General features: G+C 43.3%; 1 protein-coding gene across 3 annotated transcripts in view; it reads left to right on the forward strand.

Annotated features, from left to right (window-relative positions):
* GRK5 (G protein-coupled receptor kinase 5) overlaps positions 1–12,231 on the forward strand; it is a 154,606-nt gene that overhangs the window by 37,891 nt on the left and 104,484 nt on the right. For all 3 annotated transcript variants that reach the window (XR_014007846.1, XM_081192995.1, XM_081192994.1), the window contains exon 2: positions 10,047–10,142. Coding sequence is in view for 2 of the 3 variants with exons in the window: in XM_081192995.1 (XP_081049121.1) it covers positions 10,047–10,142 (96 nt within the window). In the remaining variant the exon portion in view is untranslated. The remainder of the gene's footprint in view (positions 1–10,046; positions 10,143–12,231) is intronic.

The raw sequence follows: 12,231 nt of genomic DNA on the forward strand, positions 1-12,231 counted from the left end.
CGGTCATTGGCCATTTGTTTCCTATTAATTCTCACTGATAAAAATACAGCTCGGCAGGGTTACTGCTGGGTCCTGGGACGTGTGTGGGGTGGGAATCTGGAATGCTTTCTAAAGACACTGAGTCTTTCAGTTGTCTCTCCCCTGGTTCTTCTTCTTCCTCCTGCTCCTCTCCCAATATTTCCCAGCTTCTCCCCTCTGCAGCCTCTGAACTATGACCTTCTGCAAACCATTGTTGTAAATCTATACTGTCTCCCTCTTCTCTGAGAAGTGCAGGAGATGGGGGGCGGTCCCCACCATTCCTCCTCAGTCCCATCCCTGACACCTAGTCATGGTCTTATTCAGTATAAGGAGACGTATTTCTGTTTAAATTATAATAATTCTGTGTGGCGTTCTCACAAAGCCCCTGGTCGTTCCACGGTTGACCCTTCACCACCACGGCTTATCCTTTCCTCTGCCACCAACCAGGTTTCCCCGGTAATATATTCAGAGTCAGTCAGGTTGTAACGTATTAACAAAGATTCCAGTTTATTGTGAACGCAAACAAGTTTTAAATACTTTGAAACACTGTAAGCCGATTCACTCTCTCTGTCTCCCCTGTCTCTAACTCACTCTGACTCCTATGCCTCCCACCCACAAGAAACCAACCGAACTAACTGCCAAAACCCCTGTGTAGAGCCTTAAACACAGTTAGACTCCGCCCCTGGGCTTTCTTATTGGTCAGCCTATTAACCCTTTCTCTCTCTCCCCCAGTATATCTCCATAATGAGTGGGCAAACGCCACATTCTGTCTAAATTTGCATTTATAGATATGAGGCAAATTTTATTTAAAAATCTTTTTTTGAGAAGGCCTTTTTTTGGTTGTGGATTTCCTCTCCCCCCACCATTTGTAAAGCAAGTTGTGGAAGAAAATGTTGCCATGTTGCCCCTTTAAACCAGTGCTCCTATTTTTTAAAAGGTCCTTTTTATTCATACTTGCTGTTGATCCTTATATTCAAGACTTATTTCAAGGCATATTTCTATCCTGTGTCTTAGTATCAATAATGCCTCTCAGCACATCCAATGTCACTAATTCATCTGACCCACATTGATTCCAGTATGGGAGTACTCCTCTTCAAAGCTCTAGCCTGCCTGAAACAGAAGCTGTGCGATGTCATTCTGGCCTTGTGGGGAGGGAAGAGGAGGGTTGAGGAAGAAGAAAGGTGCGATAAACACAGCAGCTGTTGCTGCTGCTTCTGCTTTTGGACCATATGCTGCTGCTTTTGGACCATATAGTTCTCTCCCTCCATGGGAGAAGCAGATTGCCAATAGCATCCGATTGGCGCTACAGGTTTTTGAAGCGGAAATAGCATCTAAAAAGAGTACCTTTCTGTTTTAGTATTATTCTGAAAGTGATATTTCATGGGTGTGGTTTCCACCAGGCTAAAAATAAATGTCAATCCCCAAAACAGACAGAAGATGGTAAGCAGTCTGTATTAATAAAAAAATACTACAATTGGTACCATTTTCCTCCAAGAGAGGAACGCTGTATTGGAAGTCAGTATAATGATCTAGCAGTGCAACAATAGGTGCATTCAAGTCTCTGCCAACAATTTCAAGTAGTCTCAAACTGATTATTTTAATTAATGGACCATGGTGTTGCCATTGTCTGTTCGCTGCCGTTTACTACGTCGATTGCTTTTGCCCAACTCATGACAGTAAATCTCACATCAGTGACTAGAGGAAAGCTTAATCTTCTGTTGTGGTAGTATTGGTAAGATGATCAGAGTGGAGCAAGGGTTTAAATTGGACTTTTGAATGTGGGAAATCTTATCAAGTCCTCAAATGATCAAGTGTGCTGAAAACCTCGGCTCCAAAATGCGGCTCTACTGCAGCACGTGAGACCCGAAACAAAATGTGGTCGTGTAGAGTGCTTCCTGTTCAGGATTCCTGCTATTCTCTTCTATTTCCCCTTCTTAATTTCTTATCCCCAACAGTCAGTCAGCATGCCAAACCCACTGCACAAGCTCAGTCCTCATTGAGCTAATTTGTTTTTCTCTTTTTGGTGGCGGGGTATGAGTGTGTATCTCCTTAAGGTTCCCCCCATTTGTATTATTTTTTTTTTTGTACTTTTATGTTCCCCACATACCTGCCAACTTCTTCTTGAGCATGAGTGATGCTGTTTTGGCAACAAAAGCATTGGCACTCACGGCCTGAACATAAAAAATAAAAGGAGCAATGTATGCGGTGTAGCTCAGGATTGACTCAGTATGAAATGCCTACATATTTCTACAAGCTGCTTGGTACGGTTGTCAGAGAAGAGACTCATAAGAGAAGCACCTTCAATGGAAAAGCAGAGAGTAAAATCAAGGCAGGTTTGTCAAATGCAGAAGTGGAGACATGACAGCCTGGAGCTGGAGCCAAAAGCATATTTTTTTTCCAGGGAAGTTGGGACTCCTTCAAGCTTCAGAAAATCTGTACAAGGAAAGTAGTTGTGTAAATAATGTGGATGTTTTTCTTTTTCTTTTTGGTCTTGCATACAGAGCTGAAATATTCACATTCCCCATATTAAGAACAAATATTTATATCATCTGAATCACGGGGATGGCAGGGGACATTGACTATGGGGCTGTGACATTTTGGGGGGAGTGAGTGATGAAATTACATCTAAAATCTATCTTCAGGAAACATAAGAATTTTTAGAAGTAATGAATCATTCATACATTTGCAGGCTGCTTTGTCACGTTATGTTCAGAATTAAAACCTGGTTGTAGTAAGTCTTAGTTTCTGTCGTAAAGAATCCAAACAATGGCAGTTGTTAGCAACTAGAATTTCCCCCTCTTTTGTTGCTCTTTCATGATGACATTTCCTGTTTAGACTTAAGATGCAGCAGGACAAAAGCTCCACCCAAATTGTGAAAAAGAAGCTTTTCCTCTATAAAGGAAGGGTTTCTACTTTTAAAAATGCTTTGTTGTTTCCTCCTAGCAGAGTAATATAACACTGCGTTTGTTTGGGGTTTCCCCCTCCCACCACCAAATCTCTGTGTATATTTGTGAAATGTCACAACTGAATAAACTGAATACTGCCTTCATTTGAAAAGAAAGGTGACTCTAGTCTCCTGCCTACAGATTCCTCCTACAATCCCACCTCATCTCAAGTTCCTCACCCCTACTCCCTTTTTCTTTAAATGATGCCCCTAATTAAATGGACTGAACTAATGGGAACTCACTGATCTTTACACAATTCCCCCCTGCCCACCTGATGTTGCGCCATTTTTGTTCCAACCCTGCTGTCATACCCCTTCCTGCCACCACTGTGCTAGAAGCCAAACCAGAGGTATACCTGATTATCTGTGACAATGCATAATCCAGCACCTGTGCAATAGAAACTTAAGGACAACCCTGTTGGATCAGACCAAAGGCCTATCCAGCCCAGCATCCTCATTTGCTTCAGTAGCTAGCCATATGCCTGTCAAGGCTCTTGACATGGTTGCCATTGAGCAATGTCATCCACATTCACTGGAGCCTCCAACACAATCTCTGCTGTGGAACACTATGGAATTAGTGATAACATACTGGAGCCCAGGTGCTAGGAGCAGGTACACACACACTGTCAATACCCCTTTCCTGACGCAGTATTCTGTGCAAGTTGAATTTGCTGGACCATTTTCAAAGCCAGCCTCACATGGAGTATGTTATGGTAGCCGGGTTTGGAGGTCACCCAAGCATGAATCTTCCATCAGCATGGGTTGCTGGCACCACCTGTAACTGAGGAAAAGCACTCTGGTCCATAGCCCTCGTCTCAGAATCTCATAGCAATTCAGAATCTAAGAATATCTGCAAACTCCAAAAGATGCTTCCTTAGGGGAGAATGGAAGCCCATCTGGAACATGCATTTCCCATGCCAGAGAGTTGCCCAAGACCCCCACCCCTTATCAAAGTCTCTCTTAAGTTATTCACCCTTAACCAGCCTGTTAGTGATTCCAGATGTCAAGGGAATAAACAACTAGAGCTGGGTGTTACAAGCATACTGATAATACTCTACCCCAGGGGTAGGCAGCCCGGGGGCTGGATACGGCCCAATCGCCTTCTCAATCCAGCCCACGGACGGTCCGGGAATCAGCGTGGTTTTACACGAGTAGAATGTGTGCTTTTATTTAAAATGCATCTCTGGCTTATTTGTGGGTCCTGCCTGGTGTTTTTACATGAGTAGAATGTGTGTTTTTATTTAAAATGAATCTCTGGGTTATTTGTGGGGCATAGGAATTTGTTCAATTTTTTTTCCAAAATATAGTCCGGCCCACCACATGGTCTGGGGGATGGTGGACCAGCCCGTGGCTGAAAAAGGTTGCTGACCCCTGCTCTACCCCTTATCTCTGGGATTTTTGAATGTGATAAAAAGGATGAGAGGAACAAGTCAACCTTGTAGGGCATGTGTTGGGAATCTTTTTTTCTTTTCTAGGGCTGAATTCCCTCTTTTTGCATGGCTTAATGTCCTCTCCGCATGCTGAGAAAGGGCAGCTTGCAGCAAGGAAACTAAGTGAAGTAGTGAGGCAGAAAGTGATACCTTCCCGCATGGCTGGTTTTCTCAGAATGGGACAGATGTTTGGGGAGGAGCATGGCTTAGGGAGAGTGCCAGGGGCTGGATTAAAAAGCCTGGTAAATCAGATAACACCCATGGGCTAGAGGTTTCCCATGCCTGATATAGTGCTATTTCCACAAATAACAGCAACAGTACCATAGCATCACCTCCTGGGATCAGCCATCCAGGAAGGAGCAGAACTACTGCGAAAAGGTATCCCTACTCCTATCTGGGAGGTGGTCCAGAAGGGTACCATGGTCAATACTGCCAAGAGTCACAACAAAGTCCACAAGAATCCATAGGATCACACTCCAAATCTCTCTAGAGCATGCAACTAAATTTCTAAGACAGGTCTGGGTGATCACAGCAATATCTGTGTGAAACCTATGCCTAAAACCAGACTAATATAACAAATCAGTTTCACCTGGGAACACCTGGAGTTGTCCAGACAACATCTTTTCAAATTTGAGACCAACCTATAATAAAATGTCTCCCTACCCCTTCACCCAAGAAAATGGCATGGCTTTTTTCACTTGATATAGCCGTAATTGTGGTGTGGATGTTTTTAATTCCGTTTGATCAATTAATTGTGGATTATAATAGGATATTGAAGGGGTGGGGGGAAATTGACCCCAAAGAATTTATTCAGAAACCACCGTAGTTAATACAGTCTCAGCATGGATCCCGGTTTCCATTAGCAATAACGGAGTCCCTCTTGACTTCGTGGAACCAAGATATTGTCCCTTGTTTGCCTCTGGGGACTGGATTCTTCTCCAGTATGTTTATTTTCCGCCATAAAAGCATCCTTTTGTAAACACATGGTATCATGGTTGATGTGAACAACATTACAAGAGAGGAACAGCCATTAATCAACATTAATTCGTTGGGTAATTAAGCCTGTGACCTCTGACATCGCATCATTAAGTGCTGGGTAGGATTCCACTGGAACATCTGTTCACTGTCAATCCCCCAAGCTGCCTTTATTTACAAAGAGACTTAGCCTTTATCTACTCCCAGACAAACACATAGACTCTGTAATGAGAACTGTTAATAAGCCGTCTGAGCTAGTGCTGTCTTAACCTGAGGGCCAGGCACGAGAGCAAACAAAAGGCTCTCTCTCTGTGTGTGTGTCTCTGAGAAAATGTTGACTTTGAGGCATTTGAAAAGGCTTCCAGTTTGTTTTCTATCTTTCAAGATTTCATTTTAAATGGACACGTTTGAAATTCAGTTGTAGATGTGAGTGCAAGTGCACCTGAAATCCATCTCTTTGGGGGGGGGGTTGTGTATTGGAAAGGATGTCCATTGGACCCGCCAAGTTGATGAACGTTGCTGGAGCTGCGTGAGAACCTCTGCTCAGTGGTCTGGTCCCAAGGCAGCAACTGTTCAGAGAACTCTGGGCCAGCTGTGGTTCCTTCCCACAGACATGTCACCAGCCACTGAGAGAGGAAGAGCTCTCTGTGTTTGTCTGCATCGTCGGAAATTGTGTAGATGTGAAAAACAAACCTGCGCCGAACTTTGTGTGCACTGAACGTTCAAGGCCGAACTTGGAGGGGATGTCAGTGGATCTGGTTGATTTAAATACAGGTCTGCCTAATCCCCTAAAAAGCAAGAACTGGGAGGGTGTGATGTGGGGGGGGGAGCATACAAGTGGTAGGATGCTAACCTGCTCAAAGTAAACTTCCTGCCATCTCCCCCCAGTCCTTTTGTTCTCAGCTGAGCTCCTATGCAAGGACAAAAGTACTGGGAGAAGACAGGTTGTGGGGAGATCGTTTATTTTTATACCACCTTTCATCAATAAAAAGATATTAGGGAAGTGTACAACATGGGTGAAAACATAATACAGCGCAATAAGTCAAATATCATAAAAAATTAATAAGCGTCGAATATTTTTTAAATGGCAAAAAGACTGCACCAGCAGCATATTCAATAACACCTTCAAGTAAAAGCCAGGGGAAATGGGTGGAGTTTTGTTTTTTTTAAGTTTCTTAAAATATTGCAAGTGATGGAGTCAGCCATACAGTATATCTGCCAGAAGGGTATTTTGTAAGGTGCGAGCCACTACAGATAAGGTTCTCTCTCCAGTGCTTTCTAGGCTGAGCATGGGAAAAATTTGGCCCCATTAGTATGTTGTCGGGGAATACTAGGGTTTACACAAATGGGGTTTCACTGTTGTGTTTGTTAGGATTCAGCTGTTTTGATGCAGTTTGGACCGAACAAGAGCATATTTTAACCCTTCAAGCACCACCAGCCTTTCCAGCCAATCCATTTATCTGAGATTAGAGTTTTCCTAACATAGCTTTCAGGCTAGTTTTGATTCCTCTCACCACTGGAAATTAGCTACTGGGATAGTCCTCTTCCAACTACTTGGTGGTAATCAACCAATTCAGGTACATTGCAGCTCCTCCACACACGTGTATTAGACTTTCCCTGCCCTCTGCTGTTTCTGCAAAATTCACTGATTGCCATGGCCAGCCCCACTTCCATACCCATAATGAGGCATTAAACAGTCAGATTTCTTCATCCATTCAGTGAATTCCCACATATCTACTAATGACAACCCTATTTCATGCGGATCACAGCTGAGCACTAAAACTTGCTTATTGATCCTTTTAGCACTGTTGCACAGTGAGAGAATCTGAGTGGCTTAACTCAGTACAAAGAGCTCTGTCCAAATGCTGAGTCTTTAATGAAAATCACAGATCTCCCTCCCTCCCTCTCCCTCCAGTGGCATATTCCCCCCACCCCACAATGGTGCAAGCTAGAATCCTGATGTGTCAGACTCATTCAGTTAACTTCAAGCCCAATGGCAAAACTGAGGCATACAGTATGGTTCTTCTACCTAGTTTTTTTGTGGCAAAAGCTGCGATGGAAACCTACTGAGCCTCTGAACATGGCAGCAGGGATCAAAGTGAGAGGTGAACAGCCTTCATTTTCACACCTCTGCAATTACCATTGTATCCAGCGAGATGCCTCCTTTTAGCTTTTCACTCAGCCAGACAATTTTACCTTGTCTCAGCTGTCTCGGTGCATTATGTCCTTCAAGTCCTCACAAACCCACAGAAACATACACACACGCACACGTACACTCGTCGTCGTGCCGAACTGCATTTGGAGTGAGCCAAGCGAGGATGGTTTTCAAGAGACAGGCTGCAAGCTGGAAAGGTCAGACAGATTAAAGCAGTTGATTGGAATCTTTAACGTAAAGACGTCACAGGCTCAAGAGTGCCGCTATATTACGCTCGGATACAAGCAAATGAGTCATCAACTGATGCTGCTGTTTTTGTAGGACGAGGAACAGGAGGGGAGAAGCCATTGGCTATACTATGCACCAATCATGCTTGTAACTAGGGAACTCCAGCCTCTCCCCACCCCAATCTTGGCAGACATTCATGTTTCAAAAAACCCCACATCATTTTGGTATGCCGGTGCATACCTTTTTCACCCAGAGTAATTTACACCCTATCTTGCTCACATAGTAACAACTTTTGCTTCTGCTTAATTTGCACCATAATTGCTTTTCATTGCTTTTGTTCTTCAGTATTTAATACTTGTAATAGCTATTCCATCTTCTCCTTACTGCTGTGAGTAAAGGAGTCTACAGATTGCCAAGTCTGATAAGGACACTCTAGCCAACTGTTTTGTATTCTGTTCCGTAATTAGTGTTTATGTAGCTCTGTGAATTCCCCAGGGTGATTTTTAAAACCAGAGAGTAGAGTTCTTTCTAAAACTGTGAAAGGTACGGCAAGATAAGACTCCAAGACAGAGAAGAGGAGGAGAAATGTGTGTTGTGTTGTGTTGTGTTGTGTGTGTGCATATGTATATAAAATTGAAGAAGCAGGGATGCATGTATTAGAAGACAGAAATGCAGAGTTTTGGAAAGGCCTGTGATGGCATTTCATGGAAGATGCATCTGTAATATATTCCAGAAACACATAGTGATTCAGAATGATATATTTCTTGAATAAAAAGTGTGCAGGAGATGAATGCAATGACTGAGGAATAAAGGAACCTGAAGATGGAACAGTCAATGGGACCTGTAAATAGCTTTTAGGTGGAATGAGACTGGAAGTGTCAGAAATTCGCTAGATCATTTTCGAAGCAAATTATCCACGCCAAAATGGGAAGTGTCTCTGTACATGCAGACATGCCAGCTCTGAGGGTGAATCTGATATTTTCCAAATATGATGACTCTGTCTGATTTTTAATGCATTAATTTGGTAATGCATTGATAGGTAGGTGTCAGGGAACTGACATCGGAGCTAGAGGCGGAGGGAAGGCTCTCAAATGATGCTGGAGAAGGGCCCAGCAGGGAGAGAGGCAGCTCAACAGATGGGGAAGCAAATCAGCGCAACACCAGGGATAAAGGGGGGCAGATGGGGGAAATCGGTGAGAGGGCTCCAGGACTCTTCACCGGACACCAGCGGGGAGAGCACGGGTCCTCCGCTACCCACGGCCTCCCTGCGCAGAAGACTTCCGCGCAGGGAGAGTAGGAGGAGACTTGGCGTCAAACAACTTTTTATGTTGGAAAAGATTTAAGAAACGCCCACTGACGGATTCTGCTAGCGACTGAGGCAGCCACGAAGTGAAGGGCTGTCCAGACAGAAACCAGGCAACATAGCCAGGAGAGGTGGCAAGTTACGCACGAGCAACCCATACTCATTACAGTAGGAATTCGTATTACCTCTATGTTATTAATGCATGATACAGGTATCTGACTACTCCAAGGACTTTGTTTATTTGTCACTTGTAAAGCTGTTCTTTCCTAATGACCTCATCCAGCTGGACACAAGGCTAACTCTTTCTACCACAATTGTGAGGAGCAGAACAGCTACCTTTTCTGTACATTGACTGGCCAAATATTTTCTAATATAAATTTTCAAAAGAGAAAGCCAAAAGTCTGGGGTGGGGGCAGAGTGGAGAACTTGGCAGGGCTCTAATGTTTTTGCTGGTTTTGTATATGTACACATACATTTGGAATAGTGCAGGCAGCTTTTGGACCAGACCTAGTAATTACAGTCATTTTTCTATTTCCCATAATATTATTTAGACAAAGGGGTTTGATGAGGCAGGTTCATACAGCTCCTTTTGGGGTTGTACTGTGGCAAGTAATTTCTTGTTCCGGCACAGCTAGGGATGGACTATACATGTGTCCTGTTTTCTGACAGTTGTGGCCTCCTTTTTATGGGTCTTTAAATTTGTTTGGGGGGATGTAAGCTGTTTTGCCTGTTTGGGGGTGGGTTTCTGAGCATCGTCAGTTTTTCTTCTGCAAAAGGGGTGTGTTGTGCTGCCCACAGCAGTTTATTCATGCAAGGCCAAGAAGATGTGCTCATGATTCCCCATCCAACTACTGTATACCAATAACACAAAACCTTGAACACTCTGCGCATGCATGCATCTGCGTCCCACAGCTGAGATGTGTGGAAGAATAGGAAAGATGTGAACAGAATACAGTAAAGAACTTAATCTCCATCTCCTTTCTACTCCTGCAGGGGGTGGAGGAAAGCGCAAAGGGAAAAGCAAAAAGTGGAAGGAAATTCTGAAGTTTCCACATATTAGTCAGTGTGATGATCTTCGAAGAACAATAGGTAAGAACCGTTTTCTTTGTTTTGTTTTTCTCATGTCTTTTATCAACACCCTTTCATGTAGGAAGTTGTTGGAGGCTTGGCTTTAATATGAATCCTAGGGAATTGTGATTAAACCAGCTCATCATTTTGCCTCCAAGGTAACATTTTAAACTTCTTAGCATCTTTAAAAGTCTGATTTATACCCAAAAATGCAAGAAAATGATTGAGGCTTATTCATGGAAGGCTTTTTGAGTCTCACCCACCCATGTTTACAAGTACCTAAGATACTTGATGCCACATTAATTTTAGCAAGGCAGCAATCAATGGCCTGGACTGATTCCTTGCTAGCAGGTTCGCCTTGCATATGAATGGTTCAGTGCGCATGGATTTGCATTCATGGCTGCATGGGGATATCACATAAGTATCTTGCCCTTGTGGCTTGTATAAATTATGTGCTAAATCGAATAAAGTGGGTTTTAGGTAGTGTGGGACATTTTATCTGTTACTGCAAGCATCCCTGTATAGGGAAGTTTTTAATGTTTGATATCTTACTGTGTTTTAATATATTGTTAACTGCCCAGAGTGGTCGGGGCAACCCAGTCAGATGAGCAACATATAAATAATAAATTGTTGTTATCCCATTTTCTTTTTTGGAACTGTGAGCTGAAAAGTGAAAGGTTTGTACACAAGGCACAAACCACTGAAGACATGCCTTGATCCCAACTGCATTACTTTTTTAGGAGTTTTGAAGGGTTTTCTCATGCCTAATGGATGTCACACTTTATTTGATCTTTGAGTTGCAGCCTCCCCGGCCCTATCGCAAACTACTGTCCTCGAGTTTAAAAGCAGTTTTGCACTTATTCATATCCAGTTGTCTTCCCATAAGCACATACATAGGGTTATTTTGATCTCCCAGCGGCACTGAGAATACTAAACCATCAGAGAGAGTGGCTGGTTAAAGGGCTACCCAATGAGCTGAAGGAAGTTCTGAACCCGGGTCTTCCTGGTCAAAGACAAATACCACCCCAACCTCTCTCAACCTGGTACCCTGCAGAACCAGTTGGATGTGATTCCCATGCTTCCTGACCGTTGCTTCCTGGGTCTGATGGAAATTGTCATCCAAAAACATCTAGAGAGCATCACGTTGGGGAACGCATCTCTGTCCGTTACACCACTGGTGGGTACACCATGGATCATGATACACCAGACCATCACACGGACATATCAAGGGCACTACGAGCTTCTTCTCATTGCTAGCCTTGATTGCAAGTGGAGGCTGAGGTCCCCAGCTCTTTTCTGTCCTGGGACTGTTTTGGTGGCAGCAGCACACAACCCTGGAACCGAGCATAGCTATGAGACCCTAGCTTTCAACTACATGGCTTTGCTAAAGCTAAGATCAAGGAGGGAATTTCTGTGTCCTAGCCCCTGCCTAGAATGCTGTGCCACTAGTCTAAATTAGACTGTTCTGTGTCATTGTGGGACTTGCTAATAAAGGATTGATACCCACGCTGCAGCCTCAGTTCCTCAGCTGCGTGGTTGGGCTTGGAATGAAATCTGCAGAATTCTGTTGATGTTCCTATAGTGAAATGCTTGGAATCTTCATTTATTTTGCAGGTGTACTTTACTTATGTTAAATAAAATTGAATAGGCAAAAGCTGATGATTGTGATTTTTGATTTTTGATTAACATTAATTACTTTAAAAAGAAACGTCTAATAAACCAAGATTCCCCACCCCCGCCACACACACATCAAAACAGTGAAGGTGACAAAAAGGCTGATGAGTTGTGTTACCCTTAATTAGTTCAAGAAATGTAGCTGATTTAGTCTTACATAGCACTATTCACGTTGAAATAAAGATTTTCTTAACTATTTAAGTTGAAGCCTTCCTGCTTCATTCTGATTAATCTCTGGCTACGTGTTTATAATAATATACTGATTAACCTCTGGTTATGTACAGTCATGCCTTGGTTTTTGAACAGAATGCATTCCAGAAGTCCGTTCAACTTCCAGAACATTCAGAAACCAAGGCGCGGCTTCCAATTCGCTTCCAGTTGTTTCCAGGCATGCTGGAAACAATAGCGGAAGCTGCATTGGATGTTCGGCTTCCAA

The sequence above is a fragment of the Podarcis bocagei genome (assembly GCF_964188305.1).
Source record: "Podarcis bocagei genome assembly, chromosome: 4".
Classification (NCBI taxonomy): domain Eukaryota; kingdom Metazoa; phylum Chordata; class Lepidosauria; order Squamata; family Lacertidae; genus Podarcis; species Podarcis bocagei.